The sequence below is a fragment of the Netta rufina genome (genome assembly GCF_964035555.1).
Source record: "Netta rufina genome assembly, chromosome: 5".
Taxonomy (NCBI): domain Eukaryota; kingdom Metazoa; phylum Chordata; class Aves; order Anseriformes; family Anatidae; genus Netta; species Netta rufina.
In genome coordinates this window covers 32,573,280-32,590,978 of record NC_140128.1, presented here as the reverse complement: position 1 = coordinate 32,590,978, position 17,699 = coordinate 32,573,280, and the positions used below count along the sequence as shown (strand labels likewise).

The 17,699-nt window shown below is 37.6% G+C and overlaps 1 protein-coding gene across 1 annotated transcript in view; it reads right to left on the bottom strand.

Moving 5' to 3' along the window:
- The window catches only part of INO80 (INO80 complex ATPase subunit), a 65,886-nt gene that overhangs the window by 22,590 nt on the left and 25,597 nt on the right, over positions 1-17,699 (bottom strand). Inside the window, exons 18-26 of the mRNA XM_084287573.1 lie at positions 17,509-17,626; positions 16,709-16,794; positions 15,535-15,702; positions 14,975-15,108; positions 14,121-14,188; positions 12,544-12,637; positions 11,527-11,704; positions 6,061-6,201; positions 1,677-1,902 (exon numbers count right to left, since the gene is read on the bottom strand). Coding sequence (XP_084143699.1) covers positions 1,677-1,902; positions 6,061-6,201; positions 11,527-11,704; positions 12,544-12,637; positions 14,121-14,188; positions 14,975-15,108; positions 15,535-15,702; positions 16,709-16,794; positions 17,509-17,626 — 1,213 coding nt within the window. The remainder of the gene's footprint in view (positions 1-1,676; positions 1,903-6,060; positions 6,202-11,526; positions 11,705-12,543; positions 12,638-14,120; positions 14,189-14,974; positions 15,109-15,534; positions 15,703-16,708; positions 16,795-17,508; positions 17,627-17,699) is intronic.

The following is a 17,699-nucleotide window of genomic DNA, read 5'->3' as shown; positions in this document are numbered from 1 at the left end:
CTCCAGAGATTCCCACAGTGATCGCAGCTGAGCCTGCTGCCAGGGTACTGGGAACGCCGAGTCTGGGACAGGATAGATCAGGGTTAGGAGAGAGAGGTTTCCCCTTTGTTCCTGTCACCTATTTACCAGGGACCTTCACACCTACGGTTCCATTTTCCACTTGCTAGACTTCAGCCTTGCAAATGGCTTCTTCAGCATGTCAGTCACTTTCTGTAATGCACCATGCCTGCTCCTGCACATATAAACACAGCTGTCTTGTTGTGGTACGTGCCCTCTCCTCTTAGTGTAAGTTTAGGTTTTAATGCAACTTTCCACCTAATTAAAATACAGCTGTATGAAACTACTTTTTTTTATCCACTTTTAGCTCCAACACTCCCCAAATGAAGCCAGCTTACATAAAACACTCATCCAAATGATGTTCTCAAACAATTTTTTTTGATTCTTCCTTGTGCTTTGAAAACAATTTGTCAAAACTTGCACATAGTCACTCATTCCTGTAAGTTTCTTGCACCCTATTCTTATTCCTCTATAAATTTTTGTTGATGACTAAGTTATCAGTCTCTTCATGAAAAAGCAGCCCTCTAATCCTATGTTGGCTACTTTTCTTCAATTCTCTATTAATATCTTCTGTCTTAATTTATCCCTTCATTATTTCCCTCCTTTCTGCTGCAGTGATTCATCTTCTAAATAACTGATAAACAATTCCATGAATTCCTGAAGAAAGGAAACTACAAATCAATGATTAAACATTAATCTAGAGCAAACTCAAGAAAAATGGTTTCTCTACTAGGTAGATACAAATGTGCAAGTTCTTCAAATAACTCCATGTACTTATGAGGTACCTTCATAAACCGGACTGTAGCAAGCAAAAGGCCATTTTTCTTTTACTGTACTAACTTCCCCTGCCAAACATCCTTGACCCAAAAGGGTCTGGGAATAACTTAGGATCTGGCAGTGTAAGCTGTTTTTCCTCTTGGCTATCTCTCAAATCTCTAGTGCTTTCTGCAGAATTCTGTTCACTGTTCAGGACCATCTTCCAACAACTAAATCGTGTCCAGTCCATGAAAATCACTGCAGTACTGGCAATCAAATTCCAGCAAATCTTTAGCTACTTTAGCCTATTTCCAGGAAAAAGTGTCATGCATTTACACAATGGTATCATTTTCTCACTTTACTAGGAAGTATGAATAAATCATCTTTATTCCAACTGGAACTCAATAGTCTCCCATCTTGTTTTCTAAGAAAATTTCCTCTGAACTTGGTGCCCATGCCTGTCCTGCTCCTGGTAGACTGCTACAAGCAGTCTTTATCCTTTCACTAGGAAAACCAACAAAAGCTCTTTGATCAATACAAAGGTCTTCCATTACACCAGGAGGCAAGCTATGATCATTACTTTTCCTGCAATTTTCTTATTTCCAATCTCAAAGTAGTATTTGGTTGTGAGAGTAGACTGCACTTTGTTTATCAAATTTACCTCTTTCAAGAGGCTTTGAAGACTGACATGCAAAGAGAGGTTTACAAAGGATGTGAAATCATGGTGTATTTTAAGATACAGGGGTTAATTTTCACTTAAGATGAGCAAGCAAAACACAAAACAGTAAGCAAGCAGCATGACCTCCAAAGAGCAGATGGCCTTACTTATCTCAACTCTCTGCCATGACAACCTCCAAACTTACCTGGTATCCTGATAAAAGACCAGCCGTTCTGAGGCCTGATTCCCAACAGTCCTCCTGGATATTCTGGGAAGAACTGGGAGCATTGCTTCAGCCAGTCAGCTGCTAGTTCAGGGGCTCCATTGACTACACACTGCTTTGCTTCAAGACTTCCTCCTTCCCTTAGTGCCCTGCGCTCATATTCTGCACTTCGATCGTTGCAATAGAACTCTAGTGGCACAGCTGTTACCTATGAGTAAAATCATAATTGACATTCTTATTCAGGTTGTCCTCATCCCCTTCCCCAAATTCCCAGTTCAGTTACCTTCCCAGTGGTTCAAATTTTAAAAGCCAAATCATTAGTGATGTATACAAATAGAAAACAATCTTAAACTGGTTTACAATAAGGGAAGATGCAACATCTTTCCACCCCACAAAAAAAGCCTCATGAATGATAAGACAAATCATTTGCATTTTGATAGTGTTTTGTGCTAATTCCTACACAACTAATAGCAAAGCTGAGAGTAAAAGAATAATATCCTTGCTGCATTTTGCCTATATTTCTTTTTTTTTTTTTTTTTTTTTTCTGCCCTTCACAATCAAGTATTTACCTAGCAGAGATTGAAACTTTAAGTGCAGTGAAAGAAGCACCTTACTATTGCAGCTTTTATGTTTTGGAAGGGGGAGGAATTTCTTGTTCAAGCTTACTCTGGTATGATGCAACTGACTGCTACATACTGAGAATAATATACATAACATTATAGCATGTCAATAAAAACCTTCTAATGGCTTAACTAAATGCTAAGCAGTGAAACAGCAACAATTTTTCATACTGTACTTTAGAACTGTATGATGGAGCATCCCATACTCAAGACAGGCTGCCTGCTGTCTTAGATGCTAGCTACTCATCTCTGGACATACACCAGCTAATACAAGGTAAGAGACGTTACGCAAGATCTTGATGAAAGCCTGTGGTCTATTCCTGGTTTACAGTAGCTCTTCTTGTAAGAATAAATTCATCTCGCTAACAGTTACCTTTGTAAGGGCCACTCTCTTGTTTAAAAAGATTCATGAGCACAATTATAGGACATATTGAAACAAAACCCAAAAAGCATACAGAATCTTAGCAACAATTGTAAAGCCATTGTTCTGCAAGATGCCAAGAGCTATTTTTATACCAGGATGGCTTATAGCTCTGCATGCAGTTGCATGCAACACTGCAAAGTGAAAGGCACTGCGTTAAGTAAGGCTTTATACACATTTCCACCACTCGCTAGATAGTGCTGGAGCTGATGTTATCTTGTACTGCCACCTGCAGTCAAAGTATAGGACTGTCTTTTGTGTGAGAGGGCGAAACCTCTCACAATTCACAGTTCAAATCTTGTTGCCTCAACACTGATGACCACTGCAAACTATGGTAGAGAACTGCATTGTTTCCTTTAAGGACACTATTCACCATCACATTTCTGTTTGGATTTCCTTACTAGAAAGACTGGAACAAACACTCTTCCAAGCACAGGCAACCTGCAATACCTCACCTAAAGGAACAACTATTAGGAGTCAATCTTGAGATGAACTCTGCCTCAGTGCAACTTCTGCATTAACACGAACAAAACTTCCCACACAGGAGGGAATAACACCTATGTGACACTGACTAACATCTGAGGACATCAGACCATTTTCACCATCAGCTCCACTTTTTTTTTTAATGCACACATACACTAATTCAGAGCTCTCCATCTTTTACATTGCCTTACATGAAAAAAAAAAAAAAAAAAAAAAAAAACAAACCACAAAACATTCTGAAACAGGTCAAAAAAGTCTTCCATTTAAGCTTGCTCATGCTCCTACTCTTACCATGGCCCTTTTGCCATGGTTCTTTTTTTTTGTTTCAGTTTCATTTTTGTGGTTTTACTTGTAATAAAAGGTTGGATACGCTCCTTAGTACTAACCTATCCTTTATCAACATATTCTTGGCAAATTCACAGAATGCAAGTCATGGCTCAGAAATATATCCCAAATTAGGGTGATAGCAATATATGAATGTATTACCACTTTTAATTCAGTAGCTTAGTAATTTTAAAACTTATTTTGGGGGAATTGAGGCCTATCTGTACTCAGGAAAACAGCCCCTATAGAAAGAAAACTATGGTGCTAAATATGCCCTCTCCACTAGTCCCCCCCACCCCGATAGCTGCTACACAAACATACGCTCCTATTTCTATTATTCGCTCCATTAACTTCCCAAAATTCATCACAGGTCAAACAACAACAGAAGGCTATAGTTTCTGAGAACATATGTGCTCTTTCTGCTGTTTCAAGTCTTGTGCACTCCTGCCAAAAGTTTCTAACAAGCGTAAAATTAAGCCTTTGTATTCCTAGAAACAAAAAGCCATGCCTGCACTTAATCATTTTTCTACACCAGCCAAGACAAAAACAAGTAACTTTTATTCAGTTGAATAAATGTCAGATAGATCTCTCCTCGCCTTTCCCTTCCCCTTCAAACCCAGCCTTCTGAGCCCCTCTCTTCCTTGCCTAATATATAGGCAGTATTCAACGCATTCTTCAAAAGTAATTCAATTTTGAGCACAAAAAGTGACAAATCAAAGGATTGAAATTTGAAGGAGAAGGGATTTCTACAATTTGCTTTCAGAGTAACTGCTTGTCCTTGAACCTTGAAGGTAGCATGTTGTGACCGGGAGGTGGTATGAGACTTTGGAAAAAGTTAGTTGGGTTCCTGGCCCCTAACATTGAAGGCTATCAATTCAGCTCAAGGAGCAGTATATAGGTGATAAGCAGTCCTAGATGCCATCCTCCCTTCTCCAGATGCCAAGATATTATACATACATGTAGCCACATCTGATCAAGCTGCAGCAACGACATCAGTACTGGTTAAAGAATGTAACATCTGGTTGGTCTCGCAATAAAAGTCTTCTGCTATTGACCTGGTTTTGTATATACAAATAGCATTAAAATTCCTCTTTAAATGATAGGGATTTTATTGCCCTGATACTGCTTCAAAGTAACTGGAAGCAGATGTCCTCGTTCTTAGTCCCAACGACAGCCACTTTTCAGTTAAGGTAGGGCTCTCCCTCAAGAGCAGAGGGTTGACCAGGAGAGTCCTGGGTATGTGACAGTATATGGGAAAAAAATTGTAACATTAATTATTTCCTGCAGGAGAGAGAAAGTTTTTTGTGTTTTATTTGAACATGAAGCAATGCAAGATAAGCCTATTATATAAATTATCATTTGTTGATTTGGAGTTTATCATTTACATTACTTAATTTACCAGACTAAGCTGAGAACAGCACATAACAACATGGTAAAGAAAAAGAAAAATCTAGGGGGGGAATCTACCAAACTAACTACACACTGCCTACTTGGTGGTGCACAGCTTCAGCTTTCCTGTTCTTAACAGGACCAAGGATGTGCCCAGCAGCCAGAGACACTCCTGTAGAACTTTATATCTCACCCAGCATGCTATAAAATCTAACACTGTGTGGCATCCAGGGCATGTTTATCTTACTTCTAGCTGTTTCCTCAAAACTAATGTTCATCCACGCGATTAGGAGAAACAGTGTTCAGTGATTTATCTTTTAGCAAGAGCATGGGTCAGAACCTCCTTTTTTACAAAAGGTTATTCTGAAGGTGGAAACTCTCTATAGATATGCTTATCTATTATGATGACAAATGGTAGATTCAAGCCCAGATTTGAATCATAAGTACATTTTGTTCAGTTTTGCCAAGATCTAGCAACACAGAATTAAAACAATAGCCATAGACTTATGAGGGTCTCTTGTGTCAGCCAAGGAAACTTCAGCTAAAGTAATTTCAAAATTTGGTTAATAGTTGATAGATAATCCCAAGCAGTACCACCTAATACCCAGGAGATTTAGGAAATGTCAACTCAGTCCTGATATACCACAATTTAGTGTTTCATTTTTGGAGCATAAGCTCATGCAACTAGAGAAACTGAACATCCTTTTCAAAAAAAGTCCTCAGCCCCCTTTGTCATCAGAGTTGACCAAACAATCATCCCAATCAATTTATATCATACCTACACCCCCTTCAGATTATATGGAGATAAAAAAAAATCTACTTCACGATCTCTTCTACAAATTTACTGCTTTAGGTATTAGGAAAGAAAGTGAAATCTATGTATCTCAGAATAACTCCTGTTGGGTGCATCTCACAACTTTCCTTTTCCCTTCAGTACCCATTGCAGTCATTTCCCCTATGAAGTGACTTCCCCTATGAAAAAAGCACTATAGAATACGGTAGCAAAAGGATATCCTCACAACAATTTTACCCAACCAAAAGAAAGTAATAGATCATCCTGTTCCTAAGACACAATTCTAACAAGATTTAAAACACAATAGAAAATACATAATTTACAACTTGGACTTACCCGTGGGCTGGCTATGCACAGGAAGGACGGCAGCTCAGTCACCTGGCAGCACCGTACACATGAGGTAGCTGATCTCCTTCGATGTATGACATGATCTGAATAGCCAGTAACTGCTTTACAGTGGCTACTGAACACAAGGTTCTAAAAACAAAATTAAAATTAAGAAGTTATTAGGTCTGTAATGAAAAACTCCTCTCAAATCTTATAACCACCTATGAAAAAGACAGGAAAAGAACATTCACCAAGTATTTCTCTTGGAAAGAGAAACTCTATGTATCTTCCGCAGTGACAACGTACAGATCTCTGAGCAATTATCAGAACTCTTGCAATGGCTGAAATCAGAATAGCTCACATTCATATTTGCCTTTATGCTCTATTGGAACTAGAAACAAGTTTTTCCATTTTTGAACCCTTTGACCTTAGCTTTTCTAATGAAGGAAGTACAGGAATATTCTAATAGATCTGACCCTAAAACCATTTTCTGGCTGTTCTTTTATCTATTCCAAAAAATGGTCAAAATGAAATTTGGCAGGAAAAAAAGTTAAGACACTAAGTAACACTGGGCTGGTGTCTCTGTACTTTCATTTTTTCCAGACTTTCCTTATCTTCCTGAGCAAAATGGCTTTAAATTTTATCTTAAAGACTTCCAAGGTGCTGGCATGATTACTGACACATATCAACATACCCACATGTAAAACTTGGAATTTTCAAGAGGATCAATGTCCTTGTCATACAGTAAAACACACTGATCGTCTCAAGTGACAAACGGGAGCATTTCATTGATGTTGCAGTTTAAATCAATAAGAGTTATTTGAGGATGCTCTACTCTACACAGAAAAGTAACAGAAAACAAAACTAGATTTTCTTTGCTTGCATCAGTTACTATATTTCCTTCTTTATTGTAAATATCCACATCAAGCAATGAAATAAACTGCTTATAGACTAAGCCATTCTTGCTACTTAGTTTTTATTCTAAATTTTCTATATTGATATTGACCAATTGTTATATCATACATAATTATGACAGCAAGAACACGAGACCATTATTCTGAATTCTAGAGGAAACAAGCAATAAAAAGAAACATTAAGAGATAAATTACCTGCTGTCTTCATGACAATTTTAGCAGTTCACTTAAGTAAAATGTAAGCAACATCTAAAGCTTCCATATTGTTCTGCCCCAGCTCCTAATGCACCAAAATTAATTTCATAAGACTTTTAATTTCCAGAGTCTCCCAATTTTCCAAAATTGCAGTCTGAAGTTCTAAACATCAAGCCATATGTCTATCATCTCATACTCAAGAATGTGTATATCCACTGTATGTCAAAAACGCTACAAAATATCCAAACATCCACAGCAGCAGCCTATTAGAGACCACACATTCTTGGCCCTTTCTATTTCCAGATGCAAATGCACTGGACGAGAAGCAGATGGCTAGTGTACAGGTGAGGCCACTGGTTCAAATTAATACACCACAGGCAGACCTGTACATTGATATGGTTAGTTAACAGTTAAAAAAAAAAAAAAAAAAGCGAATAGGGTAATGAGGATTACAGTGTATGCAGGAGACGAGCATAATCTTTTGTAATTTCCTGACAAGGGAGACAAATACTCTTACTGTATATATGTGCTAGCACCACCTATGCAATACAATCAGTCCATCCCAGCACGTAAGCACATCTTTCAGCTGCTGCCAGTGCCACTTGTGGTCTAGCAAAAAGAAAGTTCCGACTCTGACTGAACATCTGCTCCTCTACATAAGAGGTGGGAACAGAAAAAGCTGACAATAGACTTTCACTGACACTCAGCAGGGCTAAAAAGCACAGGTCAAAGCTTGGGCCACACTGGTTAATGTGAACTGATCCCAAGCACAGGCACTAACTTGGCTGGCAATTCTTTACCAGTAACACTGCCTTAAGCAGCAACTGGTTCCCATGTTAACTCCCTTCCCTGCCGAGCTCCCTCTTCTTGTTGGCATAGCTGTTTATATATTAAAAACCTGGTCAAGATGAAAACAAACCCTTGCTTGTCTACTCTATATTACTTTTGTGAACCTTTTCACCCCTAGCAAACCCTTCATTGGCAACAGCAAGCTACTAGACAGGCTCAGAAGAGCTGCTTCAAGTTAAACCCACTTTCTTCCCTGGCCCACATACAGGGCATATAGCTGATTTTATACTACGAATCAGCATTGCATGCAGTCACAAAACAAAAGGTTTCCACTACATCTTACGAGAGCAAGAACTGGTATACTGACAGTGGTTGTTAGAGGGGTTTGTTACCTTCATTTCTTGGAAGGTGAAGGAACAAGAAATGGATAGAGAGGAAGCTAACAAACTGCAATTCCAAACCTTGCAAAGGAATGCAAATTTGTTATTTAATTCTCTTTTGAAAGCCAACATCAAAAAGTCAAAGATGGCTCCTGCCCAACTAGAATTACACAGGAAGAAACAAAGGGAAAACTTCCAAGGATGCACCCCAAATAGCAAATATTATTTTTATATACACACGTTACTAGAAGCAGTTCTTGCACAGGGGCATAAATCTACTTTTCAGCTTCCTGTGCACAAATCATGAGAAACATCCCTCTGTGAATGCCCTGACATACTCAGCCATTAAGCATTCATGAACAGAGCAGACACCAGATATAACGGGGACAGTGGAAAGCAGCTTGCCGTCAGTCACACGCATGGAAAAGCCTGGATAAGGTTACAGAGGAGAACACAGGCACAGCTCTAAAACGGATCATATGCCTTAGTACAACAAAGCCAAGCACCTACGAAGAGGACTGTTAAAACAAACATGAATGTACACGTCCACTGCAACTATGCAATCAAAGTAATTGTTGAAAGAGGCTTTCCTACAGTGCAGAAGGGGCTGCACAAAAATATGGACTATGGCTACCAGAACTGTCCGAAGCATGTTGACACTTCTGAGTTTTTACTAAAAGAAAATGGAAAGCAAAGGAGAGAAGGGTTCACCTCAGTAGATTTCATGTTAATTTAACTCAGCATATACAAATTAATACACACATGTGGAGGTGCTAAGGGGAATGAAGAGACCTCACATTGTGAGGCATTTCTGTGTTTACGTGAAGAAATTCTACTATCTTTAGACAGATGTTACTTCAATTTTGGAGAGTTTTTGTTTTTGTTTTTTTTTTTTGGTCTGCTGACTTATTATTGTAGTATGCCTCTTATATCGGAAATGCTGATCTGAGCAGTTAAGAAAAGCCTTTCCAGATTTATGCCATTTCCTTTTTCCTCTGTTTTTTCCCCCTCCTCACTCCTTACATGTTACTATCTTGCAGAGCCTTAAATGAAGCCTCAAAGAACTTTACACTGCAAATTTCTTTCAATTTTACTATGTTACAAAGCCCTAGATGAAGCCTCAGAAAACTTTACACTGAAACTTTCTTGGGCCAAGATAAAAAACATTAGAGTTCATTTTCACTCATGAAGATGTGTGCTGTTAAAAGAAAGACGAGAAGGGCTACTTGTTTTTCATCTCTCCTTCTACGTTTGCATATGTTAAGATCTTATATATGTAAGCTGTGCAAACAACTGTGCAAACATATTAACTTATTGTAAAGTGACTTCAGGTGGTAATTTGTCTATAATGAAGGTTAGAAAAGTTCTAAGGAATCTAACTGTAGTGCTAAACTTCCTTCAGATTTACTAGGGTTATCAGAAGTATGCTGTATTGCCCAAACTGATGAACTTTACTCCTCAGCTGGCTGTTTTTTGTGTAAAAGCCACGAGTGAAAACAGCAATATCACTAGGACTCCCAGAGACACAGGTAATCGGCTTTTTGATTTGGAGAAACAAAATTATATGATAAAGACCTGCCAGGCTGTGGTACAGGTGGGTCTGCAGCTGAGTCACTTGCTTTTCATTTCATTGTTAGTATTAAAAGATAGATTTGCATATTCCAGAACTGTCATCTGTAATGTAAACCCACCTTCTGTTCTGTAAGAAAACGTGATTATTTTCATTTTGATACTTACATACACTAACCCAAAGGATACATAAAGACCTAGATTGCCTTTCTACATATGAAAAAATGAACACTAAACACTACCTTCTGCAAGTGCATACAATGACACCATCTACTTACTACTCCTTTACTGTTGGGCTGTAATATTTATGACAAGACCCAAGTTTCCTTGGCCATACCCATGAGAGTGCACAGCTACAGTATAGTTTCAGAGATACAAGCATTACAGACAGCACATGAATGCCTGAATGTAATCTTAATACATATATACATAAATTTCTTTCAATGAAATCCATACAGTGTAGACATTCCATCAAGCTAGATAAGGAATCATGGAATATTTCAACACCAGCACAGTCAGAGTTAACTGGCATACACACTCAGCTGGCTTGCTCTTTGTTTGATAACTAGGACTCATTCTGTTGGCTTTGCTGTTAACACTGCAAAACATGACACCAAGCCCAAGGTTGCTTTCCTACTGCTTATGCATCTTCTATTTCAACTTCCTCTACACGCTATTCAATTGAATTCTGGCTATCTCCTTTCCCTTTCCAGGCTCATGAAGAGAAGCAATATTCCCCAGAGAAAATTGGCAAGATCTCACTGTTTCAGAAAAGATTTTTTTTTTGTTAACTGTATGTATGCTAACTGCCACAAACGGAGAATTTCAACCGTACCCCAAATGCTTACCAACCCTGTGCTGCTCTTTTTGTGAACTTCCTTTTTATATTGTGAAATAAGTTGATGCAGTTATAACTCAGGAGATCAACAACAATTTAGTCATAAGGAGACAAAACAGTCACACACACTCTAGGCAAAGGCTTAGAGAAAATGACCTTGCATTACACAGTAAGACGAACACATTTGGAATTTACTAGCCAGCAGTAGAAGCAAGTATCAGAATATACAGACAACCATTGATAATGCTTGTCCATCAACTTGGAAGCACTACTGAAGTCTCTGCTTATCTGCATATCCTTTAATACATTGCTGCAACTATGTATTGAATTTGAGAAAAGAACTGATTTCAGACTGAAAATAAGCATCTTACACGTAAAAAAATAAAATAACAAAATCTTAAGCTTACATGTAGAATCCATCCCTGACAAATCATGCATCTAGTTCTCCTACTGAAGTAATATTTTAAGACCTCTAATTCAGCTACTTTATTTTTACATAACAAGTTTTGAAATGTAGCACTATAGAGGAGAAAGACAGCAGTCAAATCACTTTCCTGTTCAGCACCTCGAACTTCATTAGCAGCATCTGATTAAAGGTTAGATTAGATGATCTTAGAGGTCTTTTCCAACCTGAATGAATCTATGATACAACAGATCAGAGAGCACACTAATAAAATCATCTTGTTCAAAAGTTTATGCTTTCATCCATTTTGTAAGGATGGAAAGTTTCTGAGCATTCCTCCCACCTGAGGATTTGCTAATGTCCCCAGATCACAGAGATTTTGCTTACCTGCAGCAAAGTGCAGCTGTGCAAGTTAGGGAAAGACAGTGGGAAATTTACATCAAGCAAGAAATCCTTGTTCTTTAGACAATGTGAGCCCTGCTGTTTCTCTCTTTCTGGTTCCATCCAAGAACGCAGGTGATGGAGCCTGTATGAGGCTTTCAGAGACAGGAAAAGAGCTAACCATCTGAAATAAAACACAGTAGATATATTTATTCACTGTTTTGTGAAAAAAAGGCTTGAATTTACTTAACAATAATTCTATTTGACACAAACTTTTTTTTTTTCCAGAAATTCAGGCTTACAATGTTCTGACTTGAGAGAAATACTTTTTACTAGACATTTTTGAATTATATTACTGTTATTTTCATCTTTTCTAAAGTGGCTTAATTGAATCTAAATGATGAAATACATTTTGAAGCACTTCATTTAAAAAGGTCAAGCATGATTTAGCCATTACTACCTATAATTGCACTGACTTCTCTGTAAATTGTACGTATTATTCATAGCAACCTGTATAACGAAGACAGAATTTTATCACAAAGATCAGATAAAGAGCACTTTGTACTGCTATTAAAACACAGATGAAAAAGAAGCTGTCCACAATAATCACAATGATGAAAGAATATTACAAAGCCCTAAAGAAAACACATTTATTGATAAAGACTTGCTTTCAATCTGATTTTTTTACTGTAGTTACTGAATGCTTTTTACGCCTATCAAACTTGCTACACCACCAACCTACAGTGTGATCTTAACCAAACTCTTATCTTGCCCATTGACCATCTTGTATATTTGGAATGTAAAATCATTTTAACAGAGAATTTCTCTGACAGAAGCATAAAAAATATCACATATAATGGTGTCCTATGCCTGCAGGAAACTCTAGAAGTTATTATATTAATGTCAGATAGGTGATAAATACTAGGAGGCACAGAAAATGCAGATTTAGAGAGATGCCTCTAACATCACCTGCACTATTCCTTTAATTAATAAGGGAGATAAAAGATAAAAAGTTGTCCTCACCTGGCTAAATGTCCCTGATTCATGAGGTTTGCCATTTCTGCTGGAGAGACATCAATAAACCGGAGGAAAGAAAAACAGCTTTCTTCATTGATGCCTATGTCACAAAAATACTAGAGTTAGGCCAAGACATTACACAGAAACTCATAATTGAAAGTAATGAGTATATTTCAATAGTGGTAAATTCTATGCAACATACACATTTTCTACAATAAGAAAAATCTAGCAAATAAACAAGAGAGCCTAACTTAACCTAGATCTTTTAGAAATACTGAAAATTTCATCCTAATTGCTGTTCCCCTGACTCTAAGTTCCAGTTTATTTTCCAGTAAGGGCAACAGAAGGATATTTACAAAGACAGACAGACATATTCTATGCCAGAAATGCATGCAACAACTAAGCACATTTACTTGACCTACAAGAAATCAACAGACAGTTGTATGTTTGCTAATGCCATCACGTATCTCCTAGACAGCTGATACGAACATCAGGACAGCCTGCTATAACATGTTCCTTTTCACTGAGCCAGTGAGTCAAACGTGTGGGAAGGAGACGTAGGAACTGGTAGGGCATCATGAGTGAGTGTGGGTATAAGGATGGATCAGATATGGTGAAGATGATGGAAACACTGCAGTGAAGCAGAGAAATGTTCCACTGTTAATCAAAAAAGCTTTTCAGGCCCATCTATGTGTCCTGTATTCCCAATACCATTCATACCTTTTTATGTTTAACTTCTACACAAAAATTGTATCTCCAAAATTATTCTCCATTTCCTTTTAATGTTATGCCAAAGAAGGTACTCAGGAAAAAGTTTATGAATACCAAAACAAACGTAGACCAGAATAATCACCAAAACACACTAAAGTTAGAGTTATAGACAAGTGCAGACTCCTGTTGTTTTTGCATCTGTCTCTTCTTACTTGAAAATATATTTGCACAGTTGAATAGATCCATGCTAAGAGACTTCAGCATAGCAATGCAGCCATTATCTCTTTTGCTTTTTTCTCCTCAAATTTTCCCCATTAAAGCAGCTGAGCAATCTAGTTCACTCTTAGCAAAAAAAAAAAAACAAATAATCTATAACGATGGATTATATTTATCAATAAAAGCTATTTATGTGTTTTTCTGCTCATCAGGTCCCAGATCATTTACATTCTCCTACTTTTTAATTGAAAGAAATTGGCAGTGTAACATACAATAGATTGTACTAAAATTAATCCAAGATTTCTCTGAATCTCTGAAAAACTTACACTTGACTAAAGAGGCACCATTAATCCCTTAAAGTAAGGTAAAACAAGACAAGAGGAAATACAACAAGAAATTGAAGTAGGGTTAAGCAGTGACTGAAGTTGTCTGTAGAATGTTCTTTCACCTGCTTCCATCCTTTCCTTACTGAGGAAATGAAATATACGTGCGGACTTCCTTTCAAGTACAAAGGCTAACAGAATTCTAACAAGTTCTAATCTGATTATCTCAGAGGACAGACTGATCTGGCCTTTCAGCTCTCCCCTAGAATAACACGTATTACACCACACATACGAGTGTTTAACCCAGCTTACTTCTCAGGACTATAAACCTACCCTTCCTATGGAAGAGAGACTGCTGGATGTGGTCTGGTGCAAATGGCGAAAGTAAAACCCGTAACCACCTGAAAACAAAGGCAACAAAACAAACAAAAACGCTCAGAAGGTGTTAATACATACAACATTCAATCACATAGACAGCAAAAAAATGCAGAGTAACCAGTAATTCAGTTCTTTATAAGTATTCCAGCACTCTGGATGTTTGGAGTTGCCTGGCATCATCAGTTCACGTGCACTAATGTTAATCTGACGCTCAGAAACACCATTGCTTTGGGATTGCATTTTATGCTGTAGATAGTTAGTCTCATCTTCAAACGTGACTTTCGCATCTCTGCCCTGAGCATTTCTCATAATTTAATGAAAATAGCATTTATCGGGAACTGCCAGAGTCAGAGAAAACAGCAACCTTCACTTGGGCAGCTTCTACTCATTCAAGGTAAGCATTAAAAGCTGTCAACACACAAGTAGATGCTCGCAACATATCATGTCACAGCGGGCAGATACTGATAGCTTCCTTAAACATGAAAAATCACTGAAGGGAAACCAGTGCTTTTCTAGAATTCTATTAAAGGTAGTTCTATTACACATCATCAGCAACAACTGTAAATTCCTTTTCCTTACTTTCTTATTCAATCAAAGGGACATTTGATGCTCAGGATTCCACTAAGATGGATCATCAGATATCTGAGGTTTAACAGTTGAATAAACGAAAGAGAAACAGGAATGCATTGCTTGGCTAACACCATTCAAATACCTCAGGTAAGGAAGTTAATCAGTGCTTACAAAGCTAAAATAAACCTAAATAATACTACAAAATATATTAAGCTGGAGAGGAAGTGGAGTTGGCTTGCCTGTCCCGTGAGTGGTTGAAGACCCTGATCTGTCCATGACGGTAGATGAACTTTGAAATCTGGTATGGCTTTAGGGAGATATGAAATGGAGACCAAGTTTCCTGTCGCTCAAACAGCTCTGGGTGATTGCACACCTATAAGAAAACGAAAACATTAGGAAGGGATGAATTTAGTCTGATATAGCATTTACATCACAAATCAACTATGACTATTGATCACGTTAATATTGGCTAGAATTTCACAGCTGTTTTAGTATATTTGTTCAAATTGAATACTGAATTATATCTTTTCCTATTTGATTCACAGCTTCCACCTCTTTTTCCCAAGTGGATGACTTCAACAACCAATCTGGAACCAAAAGTTAGCAGATGCATGCAGAATTTGGCAGAAGCTCTTCTACTCCAACATCATACCATACTGCACCAGAAAGAGAACTGAACTGTATGCAAATCTGCATGCATATGCCATGCTTTTTTTTTGGTTTGTTTTCTAGAAGCCCTATTTTAGTGCTGAGCTAATGAGTGAATATCCTTTTTAATTATTACTTAAAATAGCCTTACCTTCCTGAACTGCATGACTAGATTCATGAGACTACTAGTGGTGTTCTGCGCTTGCTGAGTAGTGCCCATTGAGGACTGCAAGAGGTCATCAATAGAGATCTTATTTTTCAGAGCTTGATACAACAGCTTCTGTCGACTTGTCTGCTGGCAGTACATAAGAATTTCAATCTGCAAAATAGTAATGAAGTTTTAGTTTTTCCTCTCTCTGAAATGGAACATGACCACATCAGTACAAACAAAGCAGGGAAAATGCATATTAAGGTAAACTTAACTTTCTCAAAAAAAAAAAAAAATATATATATATATATACAGGCAGTTGTGTTTGTATCTGTATTTCAGGATCCATCCTGGGAAGCACTTATGCAACAACTGTGTTTTGGAAGCCTTACGTAATCAGATAGGAGACAGACCTTTACAAATACATGAACACCGCTAAGTCAACAGAGTCTTAAGAACCTCTGAAAACGTCAAATCTGCAGACGAACAGCTTAAATTTTGTCCAATTCTGCTATTCCACTGTTAAAAAAATATCCTATTTGGAGTCATCTTGAACAGGTGTCAGGAAACTATGACAAAGACAACTAATACATCACATAATAACAATGTCTGTGGGAAGAGTTCCAGTTCTGAAACTAACAAGTACATCAGAACAAAGCTGATGTCTCTCTGCCAGTAGTCCCAAAACCAGGGCACAAGTTATCCACAAGCCCATCCAGCATCACTAACATCCACAAAAAATTAAGACACTAAGAGAGAAGAATATGATATTGCCAATATGCATATCTTGCTCAGTACAAGCAAGCAGAAACAATCTTAAATCCATGCCCAATCTTTCCTAAGGGCCTGCCAATCACGGCTGTATCTATCTCCTTTACTTCCATTACTGATGATACTGTCAGTATAACCCAGCTTAAAGACTTTTTATTTGCAACTGTGAACAAAATATTTTCCCTAGATAAAAAAAAAAACAAAAAAACACTAATTAATTAAGGGGTTCTTAAGTTACATTCACATCTAATGAGATTGCTGGAATGTGATGCCAGAAATGTAAGGTCTGTGAAAAGTCTACAACCAAATTTCAGGTATGGAGAGTGACAAATGGGCCTATAAAAACTAGGTAACAGAGCTATGAAAATAAAGTTGAAATACTCTAAAGATAAATGTTTTTTCTCACCTTATCTGAAAGTTCATTTTCCACATCCTTCTTGATTCTTCTCAGCATGAAAGGTTTCAGGATCATGTGCAAGCGGGATAGCTGGTCTGGAACATAGTGAAACAGGAACAATTACTTCTCTGAAGAAGAAACTGTATTTTGTTCTACTACAAATGAAGCCTATTACTGCTCACCTATTTCCCCTCATATGAGTTCTTACAGCACAGAGTTTTGGGTATTTAAGAACTCTTAAAACCTTTACTTCTGCGGCAAGTTTCAACTGTGCTGGGTTCTATCTACTCCAATTACAAATCACCTATTTTATCTAGCTAAATTTTTCTATATAATTATCCCCTGGAATTTACTGTGAATCCCTTTTTTTTTTTTTTTTTTTTTTTTTCCCAGCAAATGATTTTTAAACTTGTCTCCTGAAGTTCAAAAGGTGTTTAGTGCTTTCTACCGTAATTTTTAGAGCTTGTAACATACTTGCAAGGCTTGTTAGATAATGTGCTCTATAGAAACTTACAAACATTTAAAATATTTGTTCTCTTGTGTTGGGAGGGAGGAGTATTAGAGACAAGTATCAAGTCAAAACCTTCACCACGTTCTTCTGTTCATTACACATGATGCATTACAGTCAGAAACAAAAATTTCAACATGAACTATGGACATCAATCCACAATGTTCCAATCCAATTCATGTACCATCTGCTTTATAAGGCATTCCTCATACACAAAATGAGAGAAAGTTTACGCACTGTTAGTTGGGAAAGGCCACAGATTTTTCATATACAAACTACTGTAATCCCACACTGCACTCACTCTCATCAATGGCGGATTTGTTCTCTGCATGGCTCTCTATGTCCTTAGAAAACCACTCATTGAACTCTTCATGGGAATCAAACAAAGTTGGCATGATAAAATGCAACAGGGCCCACAGCTAGAAAGGAAAGGAAAAAATAATATATCAGCAAAAGTCATCCAACTGTGGACAAGGTAGCTGGGGATCCCAA